At 45.5% G+C, this 26293-nt stretch overlaps 1 protein-coding gene across 1 annotated transcript in view; it reads left to right on the top strand.

Moving 5' to 3' along the window:
- The window catches only part of SRCIN1 (SRC kinase signaling inhibitor 1), a 341128-nt gene that overhangs the window by 238816 nt on the left and 76019 nt on the right, over window positions 1-26293 (top strand). The window contains exon 3 of the mRNA XM_044298102.1: window positions 19255-19278. Within this exon, the coding sequence (XP_044154037.1) occupies window positions 19255-19278 (24 nt within the window). The remainder of the gene's footprint in view (window positions 1-19254; window positions 19279-26293) is intronic.

Below are 26293 nucleotides of genomic sequence, written 5' to 3'. Positions count from 1 at the left end.
CCTCTGGGGGACATTTAACTTTTTTTTTAAACTATGGATTTCACATGTAACTGGGGCTGACATAGTAGCCCCAGTTACAGGGGAAACCCCCCCCCCATAGAGGCTGTACAGCATGATACTATGCTGTACAGCCTCAGTGCAGGGCTGATCGTGGTCTATGGAAGACCTGTCAGCTCCTGCACTGACCACCGGGCAGGGACAGGAAGCGGCATAGCGCTTCCTGATCTGTGTATACTTCACTCGTTGAGCACTGTGTATACAGCGATATAGAAGGCAGGGACACCTGCCTTCTCTGTGGGGTTCCCTGCTGTCACTGACAGCGGGCCCCCCGCTCGGCAGCTGCATGATTAGCGAGACCGGATGTTTTCATCGGCGCATGGGGAGAAGCAGCAGCGGCGATGTGGGGACCAGGAGTGGCACAGGGAGCCAGGTAAGTATATTCATTGTGAGGGGCCCGGCACATGGGGGGGCAGTTTATGATATTGGATAACCCCTTTAATATCTCCTCTCTCCATGTCTCTGTGTGACCAGTAATACTGACATTAGCAACAGAAACAACAACTTAACAGTAAAAAGCCAAAGTGAAGGACAACAGTGTGGGTACAAACAGGGCAATAACACATTTAAAAGGGAACGCAAAGAATTACCATGGGGGAATATGAAGGTTACCTCCATAAAATAACAAAAAAGCTATTCACTGGTTAAACCTGCTTCCAGCTCCGTGCATCAGTCCTCCCCACTAGTCTTTGTTTAACTGGCTGCGACCATATACCCATATGACTGCTACAGCCAGTCACTGGCGTCAGTGGTCTCTCCTGTATACCGCTGAGGATAATATTTAGCTGCAATGGTCACGTAGGGTATACGGATACATTCCCACCGCAGTCATGTCACCAAAGACCGGTGAGGAGGACCTGAACACAGCCCATAGCCCTTAATATTACTGCCCCTCCCCCATAGTTCTGAGGTATGCATCCACTCCAGTGAGTGACAGAGCGGCATCAGCCCTTTAAGAGCAGACTGGCTCTCTGCTTTTGCTCACGGCAGAGAAAGAACAATGCGATCCCAGTGTTGTTCTCACATCACTACTAGAAAGATCTGTCCCTCTCGGGGAGGATGAGGAATACTGCTGCTCCAACAAGAGGGCCCTCCTGATGATGTGAGGGATGATGTGCTGGGCAACATCACCTCTCACATCACCAGCCTGGTACCATATTGAGAAGCGAGGCACACGCTGCATGCTAGGCATTCATCCCCCTGCTGGGGGTGAGTCCTATGAAGGCCCTGCTGCAGCAAAGGCTGCTGGGCTGTGGAGGGATGATGGTCACCTTTTATGGGGGAAAGCAGCTTGTGCTGTAGCCTGTGGCCAGAAGGGCTGTTGCTGAGGATCTAGCAGTAGAGCGCAGGGGAACAGAGAGCTGTAGCTATGGCGACCGCTGTGCCAGGGCTACAGACCAGATCCAAGTGCATAAGTGGCAGGTGAGAACCGGGTCCTTGAGAGAGAAGCAGTAGGGTTAGTGCTGTTGGGCTGAAGAGGAGCCAGTGCCTGGTCTGGGAACATCGGAGGAGTTGGCAGGTGTTACAAATGAGTGGTGACCCTGAGCTGGACACCTGGTGGCCTATTGGCCTAATGTCCCCCTGCAAAAGAGAGGACTCCTGTATATGAACTGTAAATAGTTAAAAGTCAGTGCCTCTGAGTGAGAACCGCCAAGCTTGATGAGCCCTTAAAGAGGCTATTTAACCACCAGGCTTATATAGCCTCACTTGAGGGACTACAGCCCACATGAGTACCGTGCCTTTAAGAGACTTGTAAATGTGTTGGTGTTTGGTTAAAGGAGTTGTCCGCGCGAGTGCAAAACATTGTAATGCGTTTTGCACTCGCGTGAGAAAAATTGCGCATGTTTGGTACCCAAACCCAAACTTCTTCACAGAAGATCGGTGTTCTGTAGATTGTATTATTTTGTATTAAGATCGGTGTTCTGTAGATTGTATTATTTTCCCTTATATCATGGTTATAAGGGAAAATAATAGCATTCTGAATACAGAATGCATAGTACAATAGGGCTGGAGGGGTTAAAAATAAAATAAAAAAATTTAACTCACCTTAGTCCACTTGATCGCGCAGCCGGCATCTCGCCTGTCTCCTTTGCTGAACAGGACCTGTGGTGAGCATTCATTGCAGGAACAGGACCTGTGGTGACGTCACTTCGGTCATCACATGTTCCATCACATGGTCTTTTACCATGGTGATGGATCATGTGATGACCGGAGTGACGTCACCACAGGTCCTGTTCAGCAAAGGAGACAGACGAGATGCCGGGCAGCACGATCAAGTGGATTAAGGTGAGTAAAATTATTATTTATTTATTTTTAACCCCTCCAGCGCTATTTTACTATGCATTCTATATTCAGAATGCTATTATTTTCCCTTATAACCATGTTATAAGGGAAAATAATAATGATCGGGTCTCCATCCCGATTGTCTCCTAGCAACCGTGCATGAAAATCTTGCTTGCGGATGCTTGCGATTTTCATGCAACCCCATTCATTTCTATGGGGCCTGCGTTACGTGAAAAACACACAAAATAGAGCATGCTGCGATTTTCACGCAACGCATAAGTAATGCGTGAAAATCACCGCTCATGTAAACAGCCCCATAGAAATGAATGGGTCGGTATTCAGTGCGGGTGCAATGCGTTCAACTCACGCATCGCATCCGCGCGGAATTCTCGCCCGTGTGAAAGGGGCCTTTGTGTGTCATCTGCATTCCAGAGCATCTAAGCCCTACACCCTTCTGCATCAGGTCTGGGATTCATGTACATGAATGTATTTTCTTTCTGTGTCCGTTCCGTTTTTTTTGTGTATAACGTAACCATTCAGTTAAAAAAAAACTGAAGTTAGGCCTCTTTCACACATTTTTCTTTCCGTTTATGGGACGTTTTTTGCGTTCCGTATACGGTCTGTATACGATCCGTATACAGAACCATTCATTTTAATGGTTCTGCAAAAAAAAACGGTATGTACTCCGTATGCATTCTGTTTCCGTATTTCCGATTTTCCATTCCGTTGAAAGATAGAACATGTCTTATTATTGCCCGCAAATCACGTTCCGTGGCTCTATTCAAGTCAATGGGTTCGCAAAAAAAAAAAGGAACACATACAGAAATGCATCCGTGTGTCCTCCGTATCCGTTCTGTTTTTGCGGAACCATCTATTGAAAATGTTATACCCAGCCCAATTTTTTCTATGTAATTACTGTATACTGTATATGCCATATGGAAAAACGGAACGGAAAAACACAACAGAAACACAACGGAAACAAAAAAAAAACTGAACAACGGATCTGTGAAAAACGGACCGCAAAACACTGAAAAAGCCATACGATCGTCTGAAAGAGGCCTAAATCCGTGTGCATTCCGTTTTCGTATGTCCGTTCCGCAAAAGAATAGAACATGTCCTATAAGGGTCCATTCACACGTCCGTAAGGCTACTTTCACACATGCGTTAGGTGCGGATCCGTCTGGTATCTGCACAGACGGATCCGCACCTATAATGCAAACGCTTGTATCCGTTCAGAACGCATCCGTTTGCATTATGAAGAACAAAGTCTGTCCTGATTTTACATTGAAAGTCGATGGGGGACGGATCCGTTTTCAATTGTACCATATTGTGTCAGTGAAAACGGATCCGTCCCTATTGACTTACATTGCAAGTCAGGACGGATCCGTTTGGCTCCACATCGCCAGGCGGACACCAAAACAGTGCAAGCAGCGTTTGGGGCCGCATCCAGAGCGGAATGGAGGCTGAACGGAGGCAAACTGATACATTCTAAGTGGATCCTTTTCCATTCAGAATGCATTGGGGCAAAACGGATCCGTTTTCAACCGTTTGTGAGATCCCTGAAACGGATCTCACAAACGGAATTCAAAACGCCAGTGTGAAAGTAGCCTGTGTTCTGCGGATCCGCAAATTGCTAAACACGGACACTGGCAATGTGCATTCCGCAATTTGCGGACCGCACATCGCCGTCACTATAATAGAAAATGCCTAATCTTGTCCGCAATTGCAGAGAAGAATAGGACATGTTATATTTTTTTGCGGAAACGGAAGCACGGATGCCGAAGTGCGGATCCGCAAATGCGGATGCGGACAGCACATTCCGGCCCCATTGAAAATTAATGGGTCTGCACCTGTATGCAAAATTGCGGAACGGATGCGGATCCATTTTGCGGACGTGTGAATGGACCCTTATTGTCCACATTCCGGACAAGGATAGGACTGTACTATTAGGGGCAAGTTGTTCTGTTCTGCAAAATACAAAAAGCACACGGATGTCATGTCGCGTATTTTTTGCGGATCCGTTTTTTTTTGTGGACTGCAAAATACATACGGTCTTGTGGATGAGGCATTGGTGGTACATGCTGACTGGTACTGGATCATCTGGTATTTAGCTCTTCTAAATCACTACTACAGAATTGGGAGGGTGAGGGATCTATTTTTCCTTGATCCCCCCCCCCCCATTCTGTAGCAGTGATTTCCAAATAGATCCAGATGTGACTTGGGTACTGGAGCCTCTGGTGTTTAGCCATTTGGAAATCACTGCTACAGAATGGAGGGGGGGGGGGGGGGTTAGGAAGAGAGGATCCCACCCCCCTCTTATTATCAGTAGGCTGCAGCAGCTGGACCTGGGCACTGAAGAGGTGGGTGATGCCCCTCTGCTGGGGGGCTGTAGCTTTATCTGCACGGTGCAGGTGTGAGGAGGTGGCATCAGCTGCCAGGGCCTGCCTCCACCAGCTCCTCTCCTCCCTCCTCTGATGGATCAGGCTGCAGGAAGCCCTGGATCTGCATTCCTCGCTGCTCCTTCCCTCCCTCCTCGGTGGCAGTAGATGCTCCGTCTCGTAGTATGGGCTGAGCTGCCAGCAATCGCTCCTCGTCGCACTGGGCGACCAGCAGGACTTGCTGCAAAGTGCAGAGAAGACAGCTGGAGCCCGATCTCCACGGCACCCGGATATCGGGCGACTGGCATCGCAAAGGTCGGAATGGTGAAGCCGGGCAGAGTGGGGGCTGCAGTCCGTGCCCCTCCGCCGCAGGTGACCGGGAGGAATGGTGCTGACGTGCTGCTCGTCTGATGGATTAGCAGTCAGTGCAGGTAGGTACCGGGCTCCTCACTGCAACCTGTTCCGTGTGCTCTGTGGAGACAGGCAGGTGTGAACAGGAGCAGAGCCAGCATTGTCTGCCCGGTGCGGTTACCTGAGAGCCCGGTCTCCAGCCATAGCTCACGTCTCCCTGGCCTGGGATTCAGAGGAACACATTGTGGTCTGCACTACTGCATCAGTCAGTGACTTCTGGATTCCTTCTCCTCTCTGCCTCTCCATCCATAGTCCACATGCAGAAGGATTTCTGGTCTCCTTGGGAAACCAAATGTCATCCCTCAGTAACTTAGAATATGATGTCATCAGGGATTGGAGAGCCGCCACCTTCCGCTGCATGCTGATTGACAGCCCTGCTGGTGTAGCCCCCCGTTCACACCGCCATCTGTGTACCTGCTCTGTAGTGCCACACACTGATTTGCGTCCTTGGATATCATCACTGTGCACTCGTCTAGACTACTGCACATTCGCCTGCCTCTCCTGCGCTGCTGTTGCTGCTGGAAATGAATTTCGGATTAGATTAAATTGCTTTTTTTTTCTCAGTGCTGCTCATAGATTTCCAGTGAAATAGTCTTTTTAACCGTTTCAAATCCGTTACACCCTAGCAAATAATAGACCGTATTGATCTTTTTTTAAATCTTTTTTTCTTAATACAATATTATATCACATTCAGTGCATCTTCATAAAAATATCTGACATTAAAATGTAATAGAAGACGAGCGCCACCTCTATGGCAGACAGAATGCGGTGGCATGCAGCGTTATATATTGTCGGCAGAATGATAGGTACTGGACTCCATTATAGTCAGTGAGGCCCGTCATATGCCAGATCGGGCACTTCTTCTTTTTTAATCTCGTTTATCTGTGCCTGCACCATTAAGCCTTTTTCACACGTTCGTGATAGCAAAATGGTCAGTGGTTCATCCGTGTTTGGTCCGTGTGTCCGGTTTTTGCACTCCGTGTGTCATCTGTATTCCATGTACACTGCTCAGCTGAAAATGAAAGGGGTTATCCAACCCCTATAATGATTCTCCGAATGCCCGGACCCCTAATATAATTTATACTCATCCACTCCCTGGCACCCGTGTCACTTCTGACTCCCACACGGCCGGCACTGCGTCTCCCATTGCCGCTGCATTGTGGGTACCGCTAGGGAGGCTCTTCCCCGTCACGGCCTGCTAGTGGCTGCCTTCCCGTCACCGGATGTTTTGATCCACTCGACAGAGATGCAGTGGTGGCCGTGCAGGCATCAGAAGCGACGTGGGTGCCGAGGAGCGGGGTAAGTATAACCAATATGAGGGCATTGGGGGGTCACTATAGGGGTCAAATAACTCCTTCAACTTCCAGAACACCTGCTACCAATGGCCTGTGAAAAACACAGATATCATCCATGTTGTGTCTGTGGTTTTCGTGGCCCCATGGAATGTGATGGGGAAGATTTAACAAAACTGGTGTAAAAGAAAACTGGCTCAGTTGCCCATAGCAACCAATCAGATTCCACCTTTCATTTTTCAGAGCTCCTTTGGGAAATGAAAGGTGGAATCTGATTGGTTGCTATGGGCAACAAAGCCAGTTTCCCTTTACACCAGTTAGATAAATCTCCCCCATTGTGCGTGAGGGATCTGTAATCACAGACAAAATAGGGCACACTTCCGTGGTGTCACGGTGATGTATGAATAAACACATTAAAATCAATGGATATGTGTCTAGGGGGACCATGGACAGCACATTTCTGTGATTCATGGGCGTGTGAAAGAGGCTTATTAGAGAAACAGAAAATGTGCTCCAGATGTACACTGGAATAAGTGTGTAGCTTAAAGGGGTTCTCCAGGACTTTGACATAGGCCTCCTGCACAAGAGCATATCCGTTTTACGGTTGGCAAATTGCAGATTCGCAAAAAATGGATCTCAGCTGTGTGCATGCCACAATTTTTTTTTTTTTATTGTCTAAAAATGTCCTATCCTTGCCCACAAAACGGACAAGAGCAGGACTATCTTCTTTGCGGTGCCGCGTTTTGGACATACATATTGAAATGAATGGTTCCACATCCCATCCGCAAAAAATGCAGATCGGATGCGGACCGAACATACGGTCATGTGCATGAGCCCTAAATCTGAGCTTGCAGACAACCTGTGGAAGCAAGATCATTACACCACCACTTACCCCTCCATTGCACCATGAATTCCGTGATTTGGTGGATCTTACGGCAGCGCAGAGGGGGAAACGGCGTAAAACGTAAATGTGCCCCATTGTGTTTGATAAAAATAATTACCTAGGGGCTCATGCACATGACTGCAGTTTTCTTCAGTGTGCTGTCTGATGTTTTTTCACAGATATTTTTTTTTTACGGATCCGCAGGTCCTCTCGGTGTTTGCAGATGAGAATAGCCCTTTCTGTGGATGCCAGTGAATGCACATGAATGGCGTCCTTTTTTTTCCGCTGATTAAAAATTGGAAATGGCCATGTGCACGAGGGCTAGCTCTGTGGAATCAGGGAAAGTCAGGTACAATTTATGGAAAGGGCGAGATTACAAGGTGAGGCTGGCCGTACCCCCCACAAGTAGCGGCAAATAACTGCATGATCTTGCCATTCACCACCTAATGTGGGTGCAGCTTGGCATATGCGGCCAGCCTCACTATGTTGTCTCACCCTATGGGCTCATGCGCACGGCTGTAGCCATTTCTGCGGTCTGCAAAACATGGATACCGGCCGTGTGCGCTTTGCATTTGGCAGAATGGAACATCCGGCCCATAATAGAAGAGTCCTATTCTTGTCCATAATACGGATAGGAATATGACATGTTCTATTTTTTTGCAGGGCCGCGGAACGGACATACAAATACAGAAAGCACACTGTGTGCAGTCCGCATCTTTTGCGGCCCCGTTGAAGTGAAAAAATGCGGATCGGATGCGGACAAAAAATATGTTCGTGTGCATGAGCCCTTAGAGCTGATGATTAGGGCTGGGTTCACACGTGACTGATTAGCTGCGGCAAATCCTCAACATTGTACAGTACCACCAAAGTGGACGAGAATTTCAGATGTTTCATCCACATGCTACGTAAAAAAAAAAAAAACACAGCAGAAAAGGTGCGGTATTGCGGTTTCGAAAACTGCAGTATATCAATTTATAATTCATTGCAGATTTCACCCTTTCCAATGCAAAGAATGACACTGCCACCAATCTGCAGCTTTTCTGCATCTGCACCCTTTGGCGCATTTTTTCTGCTGCAGATTAGAGGCAGAAATGCTGCAGATTTGCGGTTCAGACAATAAGTCATGTGTGAACCCACCCCAAGACCACCTGCATATGGGTGCAGGTGAACGCACATAAGATCCGCACATATTTTCATGCTGATTTATGTGCCTTTGTGCAGCATATCTGCACCAAAATCCCCAATTTCTAATTGCGGATTTTATACGGTTTTGGAGCCGATCTCAAAAGAGTGAAATCCGCAGCTAAAACCACAAACATAATTGACATGCTGTGGATTTGGAAATCCGCACAGCAGGTCAATTTCCGCACGCAAACAATCCACAAAATGTACTTCAGATTAGTATAATCTCGTACACTTTTGCTGGTACTGTAATAGGCTGCGTTTTTTTTTTTTTGCATGGTAATCCACAATGAAAAAATGCGAGTATTCCACAACGTGTGCAGGTGGCTTTAGGGTTTTCACTTGATTGCATCCATTTTAGGCTACGTGCATATGAACGTTTTTTGTTTCCGTGTCCGTTCCTTTTTTTTTTTGCGGATAGGATGCGGACCCCTTCATTTCAATGGGTCTGCAAAAAATGCGGACAGCACACCGTGTGCTGTCCGCATCAGCCACGCAAAAAAAAAGAACATGTCCTATTCTTGTCCGTTTTAGGCATTGCTACAATGGATCCGCAAAAAAATCCAGATTGCATATGGATGTCATCCGTTTTTTTGCGGACCGCAAAACAAATACGGTCGTGTGCATGTAGCCTTACCATGAAACATTGTAACTATTATTTGGGTGATATGAAACATTGCCTCCGTGAGGGACAGTTATCTAAAGTGGTGTAAAGGAAAACTGGCTTAGTTGCCCATAGCAACCAATCAGATGCGGAGAAAAAAATACATTTGTGTGCGCGATCCCTAACATAGGGGGACATTCAGAGTTAGGCAAACCTTTTAAGATGACAGTGACATCAAACATTTCTTCCCCCAAATCTCTTGACTGTTATCTCCAACATGTTTTCCAGTCTGGACTTGCTTTCAGACCATGCCAACCATGTGCCCAGCGTGCGCCCCTTTCCTCTCCTCCCCAGCACCCGGACACTTGTGTGCAGGTTCTTCCTCTATCGAAATAGCTATCATTTAACATGAAACACTTTGGAACTGATTGTGATTCCTTGTGTATTAAAGACAATTGTGTAGCAGAAAGAAAATACCATGGTGGGAAGTTCTGGCGGACTGACAGGATGTTGACAAAGTGGAGGTGACGGGTGGACACGGGAGACCGCGAATTGCTGCACGTCCTCCAGCTGAGAGGAGGACGGATCTGGGCATAACCCCCAGTCTGATGATAATTACCTTACTGTACTTATAATAGGAATCGTTATGATTAAATGTCCGATTTTATGTCTTAAAGAGCATTATACAGTATGTGTTCCCCCCAGCCTGTCCGTGACTGGTGGATCGCTATAAACCCCCTGATAATTTGGGAGCTCGCAGCTTAATACATTAACAATTAACACTTATTTTCCTTAAAAAAACATGTTAGAGTAAAGTATGGGCGTAATAATTGAATTTATATTCATCATTTTTACCTCAAGTGAATATTATATTTGTAATATATTTCTTGAATTATTTGCTGTTTGAGGCTGCATTCACACGTCCGTGGAACATACCGGACTGGCATCCTGCTTAGTGAAGGAGCTCACGGCGTTATTGGTTGCTATGACGCCGTGCGCTTCCTGCTGCCGCTGCACTACAGTAATACACTGGTATAGATCATACGAGTGTATCACTATACAGCGGCGGCAGCAGGAAGCGCACGGCCTCATAGCAACCAATAACGCCGTGAGCTCCTTCACTAAGCAGGATGACAGTCCGGTATCTCACGGTCCGTGTTCCACGGACGTGTGAATGCCGCCTTAGGTTGTGCTGAAAGGGGTTTTCCAGGACATTTATATTCATGGCCTATCCTTGGGATAGATCATCAATATCAGATCAGTGGGGTCTGATGCCTGGCACCCCCACCAGTCAGGTGTTTTGGACAGCCCTGGCGCTGGAAACTATACAGTGTATGGAGCCAGAAGCAGACAGCGCCATACACGGTGTAGTGGCAGTGCCAGGGTACTGCAGCTCAGCATCACTGCAGTGGGGGTGAGCTGCAGTACTTAGAATGGCCACTACACAATGTATGGCGCTGTCTGCTTCCGATTTCATACACTGTTACTTCTTGTGGTCATGGCTCCCGCTAAAAGCTCATTGATGAGGGTCCCAGGAGTCGGACCCCCACTGATCTGATATTAAAGACCTATCCTAAGGTTAGCAAGGAGTAGCAGCACACTGCCATGCACAGAGACACATGCAAACACTGAAAACATGAATACATGTAAATTGCATTACTGCTAGACTTGCTAAAACTTCACTTTAGGCCTCTTTCACATTGCTGTATGTATTTTTTGAATCCGCAAAAAATACGCATGATGTCCGTGTGACATCCATGTTGCATCAATTTTTTTGGGTAACAATGCCTATCCTTATCCGCAAAACGGACAAAATTAGAACGTTCTGTATTTTTTGCGGAGCTACGGAAAGGGCATACGGATGTGGACAGCACACAGTGTGTTGTCCACATTTTTTGCGGACCCATTGAAATGAAGGGGTCCGCATACTATCCGCAAAAATACAGATTGGATGCGGACCAAAAATACGGTCGTGTCAATGCACCCTAGGCATAGGCAAATAGAACGGTTTAGGCCACATTCCTACGTATTTCTTACTGTTTAAAATACCTTGTGGTTGAAAGTTCATCTTGGTCCTGGAGGAAGTTGCCCATCCCTTCCCAAATGGTACCGAACTCTCTGGACAGCCTGCTGAATGCTGTAGCACAGGCATCAGCAACCTCCGGCTGTTCTGAAACTACGACTCCCAGAATCCTCCTTTCACTTCCTTGAGTGTTACAAGAACAGCTGAGTAAGTGTGCATGCTGGGAGTTGTAGTTTTACAGCAGCTGAAGGTTGGTGATCCCTGCTGTAGCACATGAAGTCCCTGCCTCTGCTTACTACAGAGCCATAGAGGAGCTGTCAGGGTACATTCAGACGACTGTGGCGTGTTTTGCGGGCCAGAAATGGTGGATGAGCAAAACACTGATACTGGCCATGTGCGTTCCGCATTTTGCAGAACGCACAGGGCCGGCGCTATATAAAATTGCGGACAAGAATAGGACATGTTCTATATTTTTTTGCGGAACGGAACTACGGATGCGGACAGCACACTGTGGCCCCATTGAAATGAATAGGTACACAGATGCGAACCCATACATCCGGTCGTGTGAATGGACCCTAAGGGTCCATTCACACGTCCGTTATAACACTCCGTTTCCGTTCCGATTTAAATCGGAAACGTTTTTTCGGATCCATTAATTTCAATTGCCTCTGCAAAAATGCGGACACCAATCATAGTGCTGTCCGATATCACGAAATCCGTTCCGTTTTCCTAATTTCGAGTATGCGGATCCTGAAAAAAAATTAAGCTGTCCTACTTTCTGTCCATTTTTCGGGTCCGTTGTCCATTCAAGTCAATGGATCCGCATAAATGCGGATGACATGCACAAAACCATCCCAATGTCATCCGATTTTGCGGATCCATTGACAGGAAAATGGATGGAAACCCCCCCCCAAAAAACAGGAATAACGGAAACACGGAATGGATTCGGAAGCACTTTAGTAAAAAAAAACAGAAGGTTGTGCTGAAAAACGGATCCACAAAAAAAGGAACTATTATCTGGAAAGGTAAAAATACTGACGTTTGAATGGACCCTTAGAGGAACAGAACTATGAAAATAAAGAAAGTTCCAGCTTCTGCACTTATCTGACCCGAACGGAGCCAAACAGATGCTATTGACTATAATGGTGTCTGTTGGGGATCCGCATATGGCTGTGTGGACCGTAGACGGTGTAGAAGAGCTTCATGTCTCAAGCTTTACACCACTTTTTACTATCCATAATTAATCATCAGTTGTATGTGCGAGACGCCTTCTGTGCTGCCATACTGAGGTGCTACGCACACAGCAGTGCCGCCTTAGCTGTGGCGAGGCCCAGTCTGGAGATATCAATCACTGGTTTTGAGTTACAACTTTTACAGTATGGAATTGCCGATTCTATGGAATGATCAAATTGTAAGGAACCTTAGCCAGTTATTCATGTCAGATTGCATTGTACAATATTGATATATCATTTCCCTAAGTTACGCAGCATCACTCCTTTATTTATTTGTCCTGCAGTGATGACATTGCATCTATCCATGTGACTGCTGCGGTCAGTCACTGGCCTCAGTGGTGGCGTACCATGCACGCTAGCATCAGTGCAGAGGCCAGTGATTGGTGCCAACAGTCACGAGCATGTTTGTGATGTCATGGCTTCAGGGAAGTAAACAGTGACCAGCGGGGGTTCAAATTCAACCAAGACCTAAATCTTCATGGAACTTGTATGTTATCCCTGTGATAGTATGGGTTTCCTCCAAGCACTTGCCAAAAACATACTGGTAGCGTAATTTGTCATTTAGATTCTGGGACGGGGACCAACGTGAGTGAAACAAATCTCTGCACAGTGCCGTGGAATATATTGGTGCCATATAAATGAATAAAAGAAATAAAGCACACCCCGAAATAAGTGCAGACCTCAGACCCCCTGAATGAACAGAGACCACACACCAGACCCCAAACCCTGACACACAGCAGACCACCTATATTTAGATACGGACCTTACATCAGAGATTTCCTGTATATAGACCCAGTTCCCCCTTTTATACAACCTCTAGTCCAGACCCCAAACAACCACTTTAAAGACCTCAGACCAGATGTTCAGCTGCTTACCTCTCCTGTTCCTGCCCCTCTCACCGCTCCCGGACGCTGCTGCCGCAGACAGAAAAGCAGGGCACCTAGGAGATTCGCCCATATGTCTATACCCATAGTCCCCATCGCACAATGTTTTCAACTTTTATGCAATTTTCATGCAACTTGATCGTCTGTCTTTTTGAAACCAATAGGGGCTTAGGCAGTGCCGAATCTCCTTAAAGGGCATCTGTCAGCAGATTTGTACCTATGACACTGGCTGACCTGTTACATGTGCGGTGGCAGATGAAGACATCTGTGTTGGTCCCATGTGCATATGTGCCCGCATTGCTAAGAAAAATTATGTTTTAATACATACAAATGAGCCTCTAGGAGCAATGGGGGCGTCGCTGTTACACCTAGAGGCTCTGCACTTTGATTGACAGGTGACATCATTTTTCTCAGTAATGCGGGCACATATGAACATGGGGCCAACACAGATGTCTTCAGCTGCCAAGTGCACAGGCAACAGGTCAGCCAGTGTCATAGGTACAAAACTGCTGACAGGTGCCCTTTAAAGAGACCAGTCCAATATGAAGACTTATTGCCAATCCTCTATGGGAAATGAATATACAAAGATATATCTTCCAAGGAAGAGAACCAGTCGGATTTTGACTCAAAGGGAGCCACTACGAAGAGGTGGTGCTGCGGAGATGGTTCTCTTCCTTGGGAGATTACTCTGTACCAATAGTGGAAAATGGGGAGAGACTGGAGGCCAAATAAAATTTCCATTGTTTTTTTCTTTTTCAATCTTCTTTCCCGTGAGTAGAAGTTTTGTGATTGAAATGTTGAAGTTGATGAGTGCTTGTTGAAAAAAGAACGTGACTTGTGGGTACATCGAAGTAGGCGTGAAATGTTACACCATGAAACGTGTTTCTTTTGGATTGTGACTTATCTTAAATGCTTGTTTGTTTTCTAACCTCTGTCATACTACGGACTACCCCAGATAACCTTCCACGTGTAGTCCAGAGAAGTCCTTTGAGTTGCCTGTGTTTTACCAGGACCACCCTTGGTATGCTATACATTGGCTTATGGCGGAATGATCTACCTTGTTCACTCTCTAATTAAAAATGTAGCTGGAAGACATAGTAGATACAGTACGTGTTACTCTTGACCTGAGACGTGTCAGGAGATGGATTTTTCTAGTATTGGGATTATGCTTCAGGTTTGACTAAATGCTTGAATCCTGCAGTTTCGAGGAGTTCTACAAAACATATTGAAATAATGAGCAAAAGTAAGTTAGATGAAACGACTGCACTTTTTGACACCTTTACTATGTTTCCCTTTTCTCTCTAGTTGCTTCAAGGCTCTTCATCTATCCTGCTTGCAGGGACTTCATGCAACCCTGATGCTCTGATGTATAGAGAGACACAGGAGAATGCAGTGCCTGTGTGCCTAGATAACCCATCATCGGTAAGCTCCCCACCAATTCCTTTTTCCTAGAAGGTCAAGGGGTTTTATTTGCATACTCTGGGGAGCTGGAGGGTGTTGGAGGATGTATAGTATTTTTTAGCCAGCTGTAAAGCACTTCTTGTGGGTAATCATTTGGTGTAAAGGGTTTTCCTAACATGACGGGTACACCCTAGAGCATCACTTGAATTCAGCTTCAGGTAGCAGGGTGCATCATCCGTGCGTCCTAAGCACCATTAAATTTCACGCCAGTTTAGCTAACCTGGTGTTCTGCATCCTGGGTGTATTCCTGCTGCTGCTGCCAGGTGCAGCCGGGGCTGAGTGAAAAAGCAGACAATATACTCTGTAAGCACCATCTCATGGCATTATTTCAGACAGTGACAACTATACTAGAAACCTAAATGTACTAAAGCACATAGCAGCAGCTGTAATTACACCTAAGCCGTCTCATTAATTTCAATGGGACGCCTCTGTAGTATACATTGGTATAGGAATGAGCCGTCCCATTGAAATGAATGGGACGGCTTAGGTGTAATTACACCTGCTCGTCGCTGCGGATGCGAGGGCGAGCAGGTAAATAATGAACAGGAGGTAGCGCTGGCAATGCGCGCACCTTCTCTTCAAACAGCTTATCGGTGGGGGTGTCAGACTCCCGCCAATCTGATATTGAGGACCTGTCCTTTGGATAGGTCATCAATAAAAATAACTTGGACAACCTTTTAAGGACAAGTCATACTATGTCTGAAATGCGTAGGTAAGGGTTTTAAACATTGTACAAGATGTTTTTAAAGAGGTTTTCTGAGATTTTAATACTGATGACTAGTGTTGAGCGAACTTGTGTTTTAAGTTCGGCGTCTAAAGTTCAGGTTCGGGTTATCGAATAATCGCGTTATGGATTCCACTACCACGGACCATAACTTGGTCCGTGGTAGTGGTATCCATAACGCAAATCTTCGATAACCCGAACCCCAACTTTAGACGCCAAACTTAAAACACAAGTTTGCTCAACACTACTGATGACCTATCCTCAGGTAGATCATCAGTACCTGATCGGTGGGGGTCCAACACCCAGGACCTCCACCGATCAGCTGTTTGAGAAGGCAGCTTCACTCCTTCACTCCTCTCTGCTTTTCCTAGGCCGTGTGACGACATGTTTATGTGTCACATGGCCAAGAGCAGCTCAGCCCCATTCAAGTGCACAGCCGCTATACAATGTACTTGGTAAGCTGATCAGCAGGGGTCCCGGGTGTCAGACCTCCACTGATCAGATACTGATGACCTATCCAGAGGATAGGTCATCAGTAAAAAATATCTCAGAAAACCCTTCTCGGCTCTTCCAATAAAGAAGTGAAGTTTTTACAGAGTGCTGGAGATTTTTTGTTTTGAATTTGTTCATTGTAGGCAACATTTTGGGCCTGTTCCTCCTTGTTCACGGTTGGCTTGGAGGAACTTGCTCTTCTAGAAGACCTCCTGGCTGACATTTCCAGTATGTCTAGAGCCGGCTTTGCTTTGGGAAATCTGTCCTGTATGGATTTGTTGTGCAGAAAACTACATGACCTAATATATTCCACAGCCTGTATATGGATTGCATTACAAGACATAGGGAGTTGTAATTCCTTACTATTTCCTTCTAGCTTCAGCTCATTCCTGCCTGGGACTTTCCAAGGCAATTTACGAGTGCAGAATCAGGTTTCTATGGATCTGTTATGGGAGAACTCACTATGCCAATATGATCACCTACGTTGGACCAAACAGTCTTGTAATTGACTGTAGATCAGGGTATATTACTATTTTATTGGCTGTCAACACTAGAATTACTGTGTATACATACATTTACGTATAGGTCTAAGTAGTATATAAAACATACCATGCTCAATTAACATATATGGTATATACCGTATAGACCAGCTTGCATGCATCAAAGAAAAGAAGGCCTAATTGACTTGGGAAACGAGTTTGACTCACAAAGCATATCCAAAAATCCAGAGGCTCCACCGAATTGGAGGATAAGCTAAAGATGCTTTATTAGAACATCTTAGAAGTGCAAGGACATCATGCAACAAAACAGTGATGGACTAGGACCTTGGCCAAAATATTGCTGTTATTTCCACACACCTAGGATGCACCTATTTCTGTAAAAGACGTGTCCCTGAACACATATCTGTGTGCACGGTATTATATACGTATGCACAGTACATGGTTTCACAAATGATTCTCATTGCAGATGATACAAAATGAATTACCATATTCATGTGTGATGTTACCTGTAGGTGAAGTTGCTGACCTGGTGATCCCAGGGTAAAGTGTCTTCTCCTGTGCTGTGGCAGTTGAGCATTGCCATCTATCTACATCTATGTCCACTTCCTAACTGGCCGAGGTAGCAGCCATCCATCCAGAAATTTCTGGACAGTCCATAAAAATAGGGCACGTTTCTCCAGTGTCCGTGAAAAAAAAAATTGATGTACAGTATCAGTGATTTTCTCTGAGGCTGGTGGTGCTTGAGCAGGTCACTGTGATTGCAATTCTCATAATTTTACAGTTCACTACTGATAATCAGGTCATATCAGTATATTGAGCGTTAGACATTTAATATTATCGTTATCATTCAGTATGGTTTTCCCAATGGGTCGATAAAAATGGTGACTGTCCATGATTTTTGGATACGTTGTCCCGGGAACAGAAAAATTCAGGTTGTCAATACTGGACAGAATGTGGTCATTGATGTGGGTAGACTTTATCCACAAACCACAGGGGATGTATATGGGACACTTGACCAAAGGAGATACTGCCACCGGACCTGTAACGTCAAATAATGGCATCACCACCTATAGAATAGCATCATTGTTGATGTGGAGTAAAAGATAAGATGGAGCTTGTTAAAGTGATGGATAGAAAACACATTGGCCCAGATTTACTAATGTCAGGGCACCCAGACGCTGTCGTACACAGCGCCAGAACTTGGCTCAGTTTGGATGGAACATTTTTGGTGCAATTTGGGGCATCTACTTCTTGAGAAATCCTCTGTACATTGCTTGACAAGGGGTTGTGGCTTGTCAGAAAAAAAGAGTGGTTTTGTGAGAAAGCGAGATTGGTGTAAGATACAACCTTTTGCGCCAAAATGAAGCCATAATTCTGCCTTAAAGAGCATCTGTCAGCAGATTTGTACCTATGAACTGGCTGACCTGTTCCATGTCCTCTTGGCAGCTGAAGGCATCTGTGTGGGTCCCATGTTCATATGTGTCCGAATTGCTAGGAAAAATGAAGTTTTAATATATGACCATAACCATTACACCTAAAGGTTCTGCTATCTCTGCAACTGCGGCACCCCCTGCACTTTGATTGACAGGACCAGGCAGTTTAAATATCATTACAACTGGCCCTATCAATCAAAGTGCAGAGGGCGCAGCAGTTGCAGAGAGAGCATAACCTTTAGGTGTAATGATAACGCCCCCGTTGCTCCTACAGGCTCATTTGCATATATTAAAACATCATTTTTCTCAGCAATGCGGACACATGTGAACATGGGACCAACACAGATGTCTTCAGCTGCCAAGAGCACATGGAACAGGTCAGCCAGTGTCATAGGTACAATTCTGCTGACAGATGTGTATTAGACTGGCCAGTTGCTTATTAGCGATGATCTGGCAGTCTAATACTGTCGCTGATTACCCGTTCATTGGGCAATCAGAATCTTTCAGCAGGCTTAAAAATCCTTGTTTGCCGGCGGCAGATCATTGCCGACTAATCACAATCTGCTGCCGGCAAACAACCAGACAGCATGGGAACAAGTGATGGTATAACGATCGCTCCTCCTTATGCTGTTAATAGCAGCGGTCTCCTCCGCTAACGAGCAGGCTAATGCCGGGAAGGAACGCACCCCTCCAGAGTCCCGACAATCGTCTGCTACTTCGTGCAATGTAATACAGGCTTAAGCCAACCAATAGTTGGTGTAGGATTAGACAACAGTGTTAATCCCTGCACCAGGTGGCGTAGCTGTAGGGGGCGCAGAGGTAACAGTCGCTACCGGGCCCAGGAGCCTTTAGCTGCGCCCCTGCCCTGCACCACATTTCTCATCCAACCGGAGCCATTGTGACAAATCTGGTGCCGGTCTAGAGGGCTTGTCAAAAGTTACGGCTATTCTGATCCTGTCACATGTTTGTATGACATATTGGAAGATCACGTACGATATTTAATGCCATGTGCAACATTTATATATATATACATATATATTGGCACAATTTTCTCATTTTTTTTTTTTTTTTTTTTTGCAGACTGCTAAACTAATGCACTTTAGGAATTTATTGCTCTACCTCCCCCGCTGTGCCTTCACATGCTGGCAGAGTATACAGAGAAATCATGTTACATATCGTTTCAAAATAAATTCTTTATATAATTTATGATACAAGGAGTTGACTTGATTTTTACGCATACAGGATGCAGAAAGGGCCACACATTATATGACCCCCACAGTACTGGTATTGATAGCGGAAACTAGCACTGCTGTAAATCTTCTGACGTACTAGTGATATACTAGGGACAACTGTAACATATCAGCAAAATAACAAAAAAAATAGGTAACAATGTTTTTTCTTGCTATTCTTATTAGCAACCAAACTACTGGAGCTTTAAGGTCAGTATATATCCCGTGGGTGTTGCATGTGCCATTTCCGTGTTGTGTTTGTTCTGTTTGTGGGTGGACATGGCCGAGTACTGAGCCGAACACATATCTGACTTGATTTGCCATGTTTCAGACCTGTTGTACAATATGGTTTCTGTTGTTCTGCATGCTGCAATCAATAAGCCATCATACTATATTAGACACAGCGTATAAAAAAAAAAAGAAGCAATTAAGACATTTTTTTAATGACTTTACACTAGAAGTGAGCACATTTATTTGCCTGCATTCTTTCTATTAGAAAACTAGTAAAGGTACATTTACATGTGCCGGCTGAGCAGGCAATTATCGGGAAGTAACCGCTCCTTCCTGATAACTGCCTGCTCATCAGTGGAGGAAAGAGTTGTCTTTACCTGCAGCGATCACCTCCACTGTTTGGGAACGAGCAATGGTTACTTCCATTGCTTGTCCTCATGCAGATTCATTGTGTCCCTGTTCACACAGCACAAACTGCTGCCCAGAAACCAGCATTTAATGTGCTGCATAAATGATGATTTCACCTGATGAATGGGCGTTTTGCTCGTTCATCACGTGATCTGTGGCACCTTTACACGGGTCGATTATCGGGAACCAGTGGGAACATTCGTCCCCCATTATGAGCCTAACAATTGCCCTGTGTAAACCCGGCATAATTCTTTCCCCCGCCATTGAGATAGATTAGGAATGTCATTTTCAGGTTTGTTATTGGGAAATAACTCACCAACTGTGTTTTCTGGACTAGTAAATCAGATGATTGAGCAAACCATGTAGTCTGGACAGGCAGAGCTGTGACATATTGGGATTTACCCGGACATATGCCCATCTTCATCCCCCCCCAATATGAGCATCAGAGCATTTAATGCTCCAATGCTCTCCTTTGCCCTGCGCTGAATCGCACAGGGCAAAGGATTTTTCTGGAGAACCGGTGATGTAACGGTAGGGATGAGCGATATGGCCTAAAATCTATATTGCAATATAATTTTAAGCATGTGCGATATATTCTATATTGGGGGGGGTAAACTTTTTTTTTTTTCTACTTTTTATTTAATAACTATTAGCCTCCTTAAGGGCTAGAACCCTTGTCCTATTCACCCTAATAGATCTCTATCAGGGTGAATAGGACTTCACACACTCCCTGCTGCTCTGTGCATAGTACACACAGCATCAGGGAGCCGACTATGGCAGCCAGGGCTTCAGTAGCGTCCTGGCTGCCATGGTAACCAATCAGAGCCCCGCGATTAAACTGCTGGGGCTCCAAACAGAAGCTGCCTCCCTGGGGCCACTGCCACCAATGATTTAATCGTGTGGAGGGGGGGTGGGGCCTGCAATTAATATAATACTTAGAAGAGGGGGAGTAGGAGGGAGTGGCTTTGGCCACTGCGCCACCAATGAATATAGTAAATATGCCTGAATACAAATGTAGCATGCATGTGCCGACCATGTCCCATACCTGGCCTCTATTACTGCGTGCAGTGATCCGCCGCAATTAACCCCTCAGGACCTGAGGGGTTAATTGCGGCGGATCACGGCGTGCAGTAATAGAGGCCAGGTATGGGACATGGTTGGCACATGCAGGCTACCTTTGTATTCAGGCATATTAACTATATTTATTGGTGGCGCAGTGGCCACAGTCCCTCCCCTCCTCCTCCTACTCTGTTCTCATTGGTGGTCAGCGGCAGCCGCACACAGTGGGAAGGGAGGGACTCCCTCCTTCTCCACTGTGCCGGCTCAGGAGAACATGGTGCGTGCCGAGAGTGGCGCATACCATGTTCGACTGCGATATGGCGATATAAACAAAATCTCTATCGTTGGCCAAATTTATATAATTTATATCGCATATCGTCTATATCGCCCACCCCTATGTAATGGGCTGTCCATGGGTAAGCTAGGTGAAGGCTTCCTGTAAAAGGGCTAGGGCAGCGCTAAAGCCTGCCCATCAGAGCCTGTGATGTCACCGGGAACGCTGCTGGGCAGAAGCCTCTGCCTAGCAGTGCAGGAATGTAAACAAAAAAGGCTTTGCCCTGCGCGATTCAGCACACGACAAGGGAGAGTATCGGAGCATGAAATGCTCCAATGCTCATATCAGGGTAGCCGGAGGGGTGAAGACGGGGATATGTCCGGGCTCAGCTCTGAACCTGGACAACCCCTTTAATTAACATGTCTGCACAGGCAAAGTAAAAATGCTGAAATACAGTATATTTTGGTTCATGCGCAATGTCCGACAGCGGCAAAGGGTTCCTTTAAGAAATATTCATGACGCCAGTTGCAGTGAAGCAACAACGGGACAGAGTCCCTTTAAGAAATAGTGTTGGTACCCAGGTGTAGGAATGGCCAAGTGGTATAGGGTGGCCTACAATGTCTCTTACTGTTTTGAATGTGTCACGGTGTTCCTACCTTTATATGCTGGACCCCAGGCCTTGTCTTCCGAAGCAGCAAATAAGGGGGGTAGTTAACTTGGGGATGAAAAATAAATTGAGTCCAGACCTTGTGATGAAGTTCAATAACAGCTTTACTTGGCATAAACGTTTCTCCAAACGGGTTACAGACTTTGTCTTGGTTCCAGCAGGCTTTAGCATTAAAACTCTGGCAAGCAAACTCATCTCTGCTACATCTATTGCTTTCTGGCTATGCTGTACTAACAGAGTAGTTGTATAACTTAGCTTCCTCTGGATGCTGCAACTTCTCTCTTGGTAGTCTGTCTCTTAAAGGGATTCTGTCATCTCCCCTAAGCCAAAAAACGATTTTAAAGCAGCCATGCAGCACAGCTTACCTGGATTAGGCTGTGCTCTTTTATCTTGTAATCCGTCCAGCAGTTACTCCAAAAAACGACTTTTATTGATATGCAAATGTGTCCTGAAGGTGCCCAGAGGGGCGTTTTGTTCTTCTTAGAGAGCCCAGTACCGCCCCTCTTACAGTGCCCAGCCCGCCTTCCTTGCACTGCCTAACCGCCACCCCCAGCCTGCCACAGCCTCTCCTCCCTCTCCTCCCCCTCCCTCACGCCGAACGAACTCTCGCACAGGCGCAGTACCCACTGAGGGCTGCGCCTGTGCGATCAGCAGGAGACTGAGGGCAGGAGCTTCATCCTCGTCACTGGGCATGCGCCGAGCCCAGTGACGTCCGATGCTCGCTCTTCCCTGCTGACTGAGGGAAGAGCGAGCATCGGACGTCACTGGGCTCGGTACTGGTGACAGAGGTGACAGAATCCCTTTAGAGGTGACAGAATCCCTTTAAGTAGTATCAGGGAACTCTACTTCCTGGCTTCTGAGGCTCTAAGCTGTGGCCTCCATATTCAACAGATCTGAAGGTGCTCTAGCTGGCTTGGGCACATCCAGCAGGGACATGGCTCCACACAGCCTCCTTTAGCAGGGGGTAAGCTGGAACTAACTCTAACTAGAACTCCACCCTAACTTCAGCAAGTGGGACATGCCCACCACACCACAGAGGGAAAGTTCGAATGGAAAAGAAGGTTCCACTCCATGTAACTATAGCTCTGCCTTGTTTGTTGTCACCTGCTGGTGAACCAGGCACATTACCTTTGAACATAACAGTTACATTAGAAATAGGAATGCACAGTGTTTGTACCTGGAATAAATACACATAATGACATGAGGTTAACCAATAAAGACAGTAGCGAGGTGCAAAGGTGGTAATGCCACTTTGGGGCGTTACACATGTCGCATTTTATAAGCATTGAACATTATAGTCTTTAATATTAGTTATACAGTACCACAAAAAATAATACCAGATCTCTGATATGCCTATTTATTTGATAATGGGTTACTTCCATCAGAAAGGGAGTTTTTATTTATTTGGTATTATTAGTAGTAGACTTTTTGACCATTTTTACTTTTTAATCCATTGCAATTGAAATACAAAATATTGTCCTTCTGTATCACTCAAGACAAATGATAAAACCTCCTTTAGACATAGGTTATACCATTGTCAGTTTACTGCTACTGTTAGAGGAAGATGTAATCTGCAAAGTAATCCTCATGATAATAATAGGTATAGAATTGGGATAACAGGACGAGCTCTATTGTTCTTCTGACAGTCCTAAATAAAGGTGCCCACAGAAGGGCATTGCATTTATCAGTGCAATGTGTGATGCTTTGATTCAGTACTAACTGTAAGGGCTCATGCACACATGTATTTTGCTGTCTGTGTGCATTCCGTATTTTGCGGAACTGAACAGCTGGCCCTTAATAGAATAGTAATATCCTTGCCTGTTTTGTGGACATTAATAGGACATGTTCTATTTTTTTTGCGGAACGGAAATACGGAAATGGAATGCACACGGAGTAACTTCCGTTTCTTTTGCGGACCCATTGAAGCGAATGGTTCCGCATGTGGTCCACAATAAAGCAGAACGGACACAGAAAAAAATTCTCTCGTGTATTAGGGATGGAGATCAGTTGGGGGGGAGATTTATCCTACTCTGGTCTTGATATCCCCTGCGCAGCTGCAGGATGTGCTTAATTTGCGGAATCTACGCTCAGCTTGTAGTTGGCGTGCACCCACACAACTCCCCCTTTTCAGAGAGTGTAATGGGTGGCATAGAAACAGCACTTGAGCAAAAATCGTTTAAAAACCGTTTAAAAAGTCGCGCACCCAGGGTTTGCAAACTTTTTTACACCAGAAAGCTGGCGACAAATCTCCCCCTTTTGGTTTTTCCTTCTATATTGAAGAGTCTATTTTTGCTTTCTTTGTCACAAAATCCTATTTAATCCACAGTGATTCTCCCTGCTGCCACTGATGACATGAAAACCATGAATATTTTTAATAGGCATTGTGAGGCTCAGCAGATACGGTGAATACCTGGGTATCATTCAGAATGAAATACCTTCTCTGCAGGACACATTCAACACAGCAACTTAATAGGGAGAGAGAACTTTCAGCGTCAGTTTCCTGGGAGCCAGTCCACTTTATAGGAGACCTTTGTAACCCGACAGGTAGACGGAGCACTTGTTTGTTTTCCTCCAGCTGATCAGTAAGAGAAACTGTTTTATTCCAGGCCGCACTGGTTGCTGAAAAGCCTGTGAAGGTCAGGAGATGTTTGCCTGAGGAGGCGTGGGGGGGAGTTGGAGTCCCTGTCTGTTGGGAGCTGCTGGTAACTTGGTTACTGCAGGCGTAAGCAAGTGTCTACCTCAACAACCTCTGCAAACATCAGAATAGAGGAATAGGAGAGTCCCTGGTGATTTTGTAAGAAAGTGGTTTGTGATGACACATTGTGCTATTTTATGTCCTTGAGCTCCTGCACTGCGCACAAAAGGCTCCTTTACACTGGCCGACCGAGCAGGTAATTATCCGGAATGAACAGTTTGTTCCTGATAATTGTCTGCTTGTTAGAGTCATCTCCTATATGGGGATAAGACATGTCTACAACGATCACTCATACCCCCAATTTATTGTTTCTGGGCAGCACGTGCCTTTTTCTACACCACATTCTGCTGCCCAGAAATGTGCTGCTCCGATGGGCAAGGGGTTTGCTCTTTCGTTGGATGATCAGAGCACTTTTACGAAGGGCAATTATTGGGAAGGAGTGTTCACAGGGATGCTCCTTCCCAGTATGGTAATTGCCCGGATTGTCAACAGAGGCTGTTGTCATGTCATCAGAGACTTTGATCCCCCAGGGCATAGAGACAAGACTTTAGTAAAGCAACCTCAGCAGCCCTTATGACTGCTCCACTACAGGGAGGAAATTGTCTACATTCAAATCATTCCTTTTCCACAGTTGAGCCGACAGGAACATTTCCATATCACAGACACTAGGACCAGTTTCATAGGAGACCAAATATCCCGTCAGTATGTTGTTGGAGTGCTGGAAATAACCCAAGAACACGTAGAAAAGCCAAAAAAACTGAATGGTGGTGAAGATCTCCTTTTACCTGAGGCAAATTTTCAGCTTTCTGCACAAACTAAGATTTATTGGAGATATCCAGCGTTCCTATCTCATCACAACCTATTACCTAATCAGTTTTCGTTGTCTGGGGACCCCTGTCTACATATGGACACTTCCATAATTGACCTTCTTAGGCTCTGTTCACATCTGCATTGGTGGTTCAATAAAGAGCCTCTATTGTGGATTCCATGAAAAAATGGCGCAACAAGACGAATACCATAGTGGAAACCATTGTGGCTTTCATCAACTCACAGCTTAAATCCCGTTTTTCTCTCCTGTGATGAAACAAAAAAAAAAGTAATGACCGCTGTCCGTTCCATAGAGAGTGACTATGAGGAGGCAAGCAGTCTCTAATCAGGCAGTCTCTCTTGTCTCCAGTGCCGGTGACCTTATAATGCTCAATGTACTGTCACTAATCTCCGTCAGAATAATTTCATTAGGCTGACTCTACAGGGCTGAGTTCTCAGTCTTCACTCAACTGAGTCTTTCCATTCTGTCAGATCTGCAATTCATCTTAGGGTCATTTTTACATCTCCACCGCTTTCTGCATTTGCACCTCTATTTTCATTTGCAGCAGAGGAATAAGACCCTAGACGAGTGTCTGTAATATATTTCCTACAGTCACGGTCCCTTTAGGGATTAAAGAGCCCCCTATACAGTGTAACAAGATAAACGCCTGATCCTATTTTCCTGTCGCCTGCATTCCCCGGTTCTTTGCTGCTCCTCTAAGCATCGTGTAATTCTTCCATTAAACCTTTTCATTTTTTTTCTTTCTTTTTGTTAATCAACTAATTGCTTTTTCTTGAAACTGTTACTAAGGTGACATGACTCAGGGGGCAGCACACCCCGTGCTCCCCTTTCCTTTTACATGATTTATTACATACGTTGCGGTTATTTTGTTAAGATGCACTTCATAATTTCATAATGCAACAATCCAATGAAACAAGTCATTTTTTGAATTATAATAATTTTTTACATGATGATTTACCCAATGCTTTAGGGCACAGTTGTAAAATATACTGTGCCTAAATCACACCTACCTTGTATGCATGTCTATTGGTACTGTGCAACAAATCTACTGATGGACTGACA

Source organism: Bufo gargarizans, chromosome 6 (genome assembly GCF_014858855.1).
Source record: "Bufo gargarizans isolate SCDJY-AF-19 chromosome 6, ASM1485885v1, whole genome shotgun sequence".
In the NCBI taxonomy this organism is placed as follows: domain Eukaryota; kingdom Metazoa; phylum Chordata; class Amphibia; order Anura; family Bufonidae; genus Bufo; species Bufo gargarizans.
The sequence above is the reverse complement of the archived record's forward strand: the minus strand, read 5'-3'. Positions and strand labels throughout refer to the sequence as shown.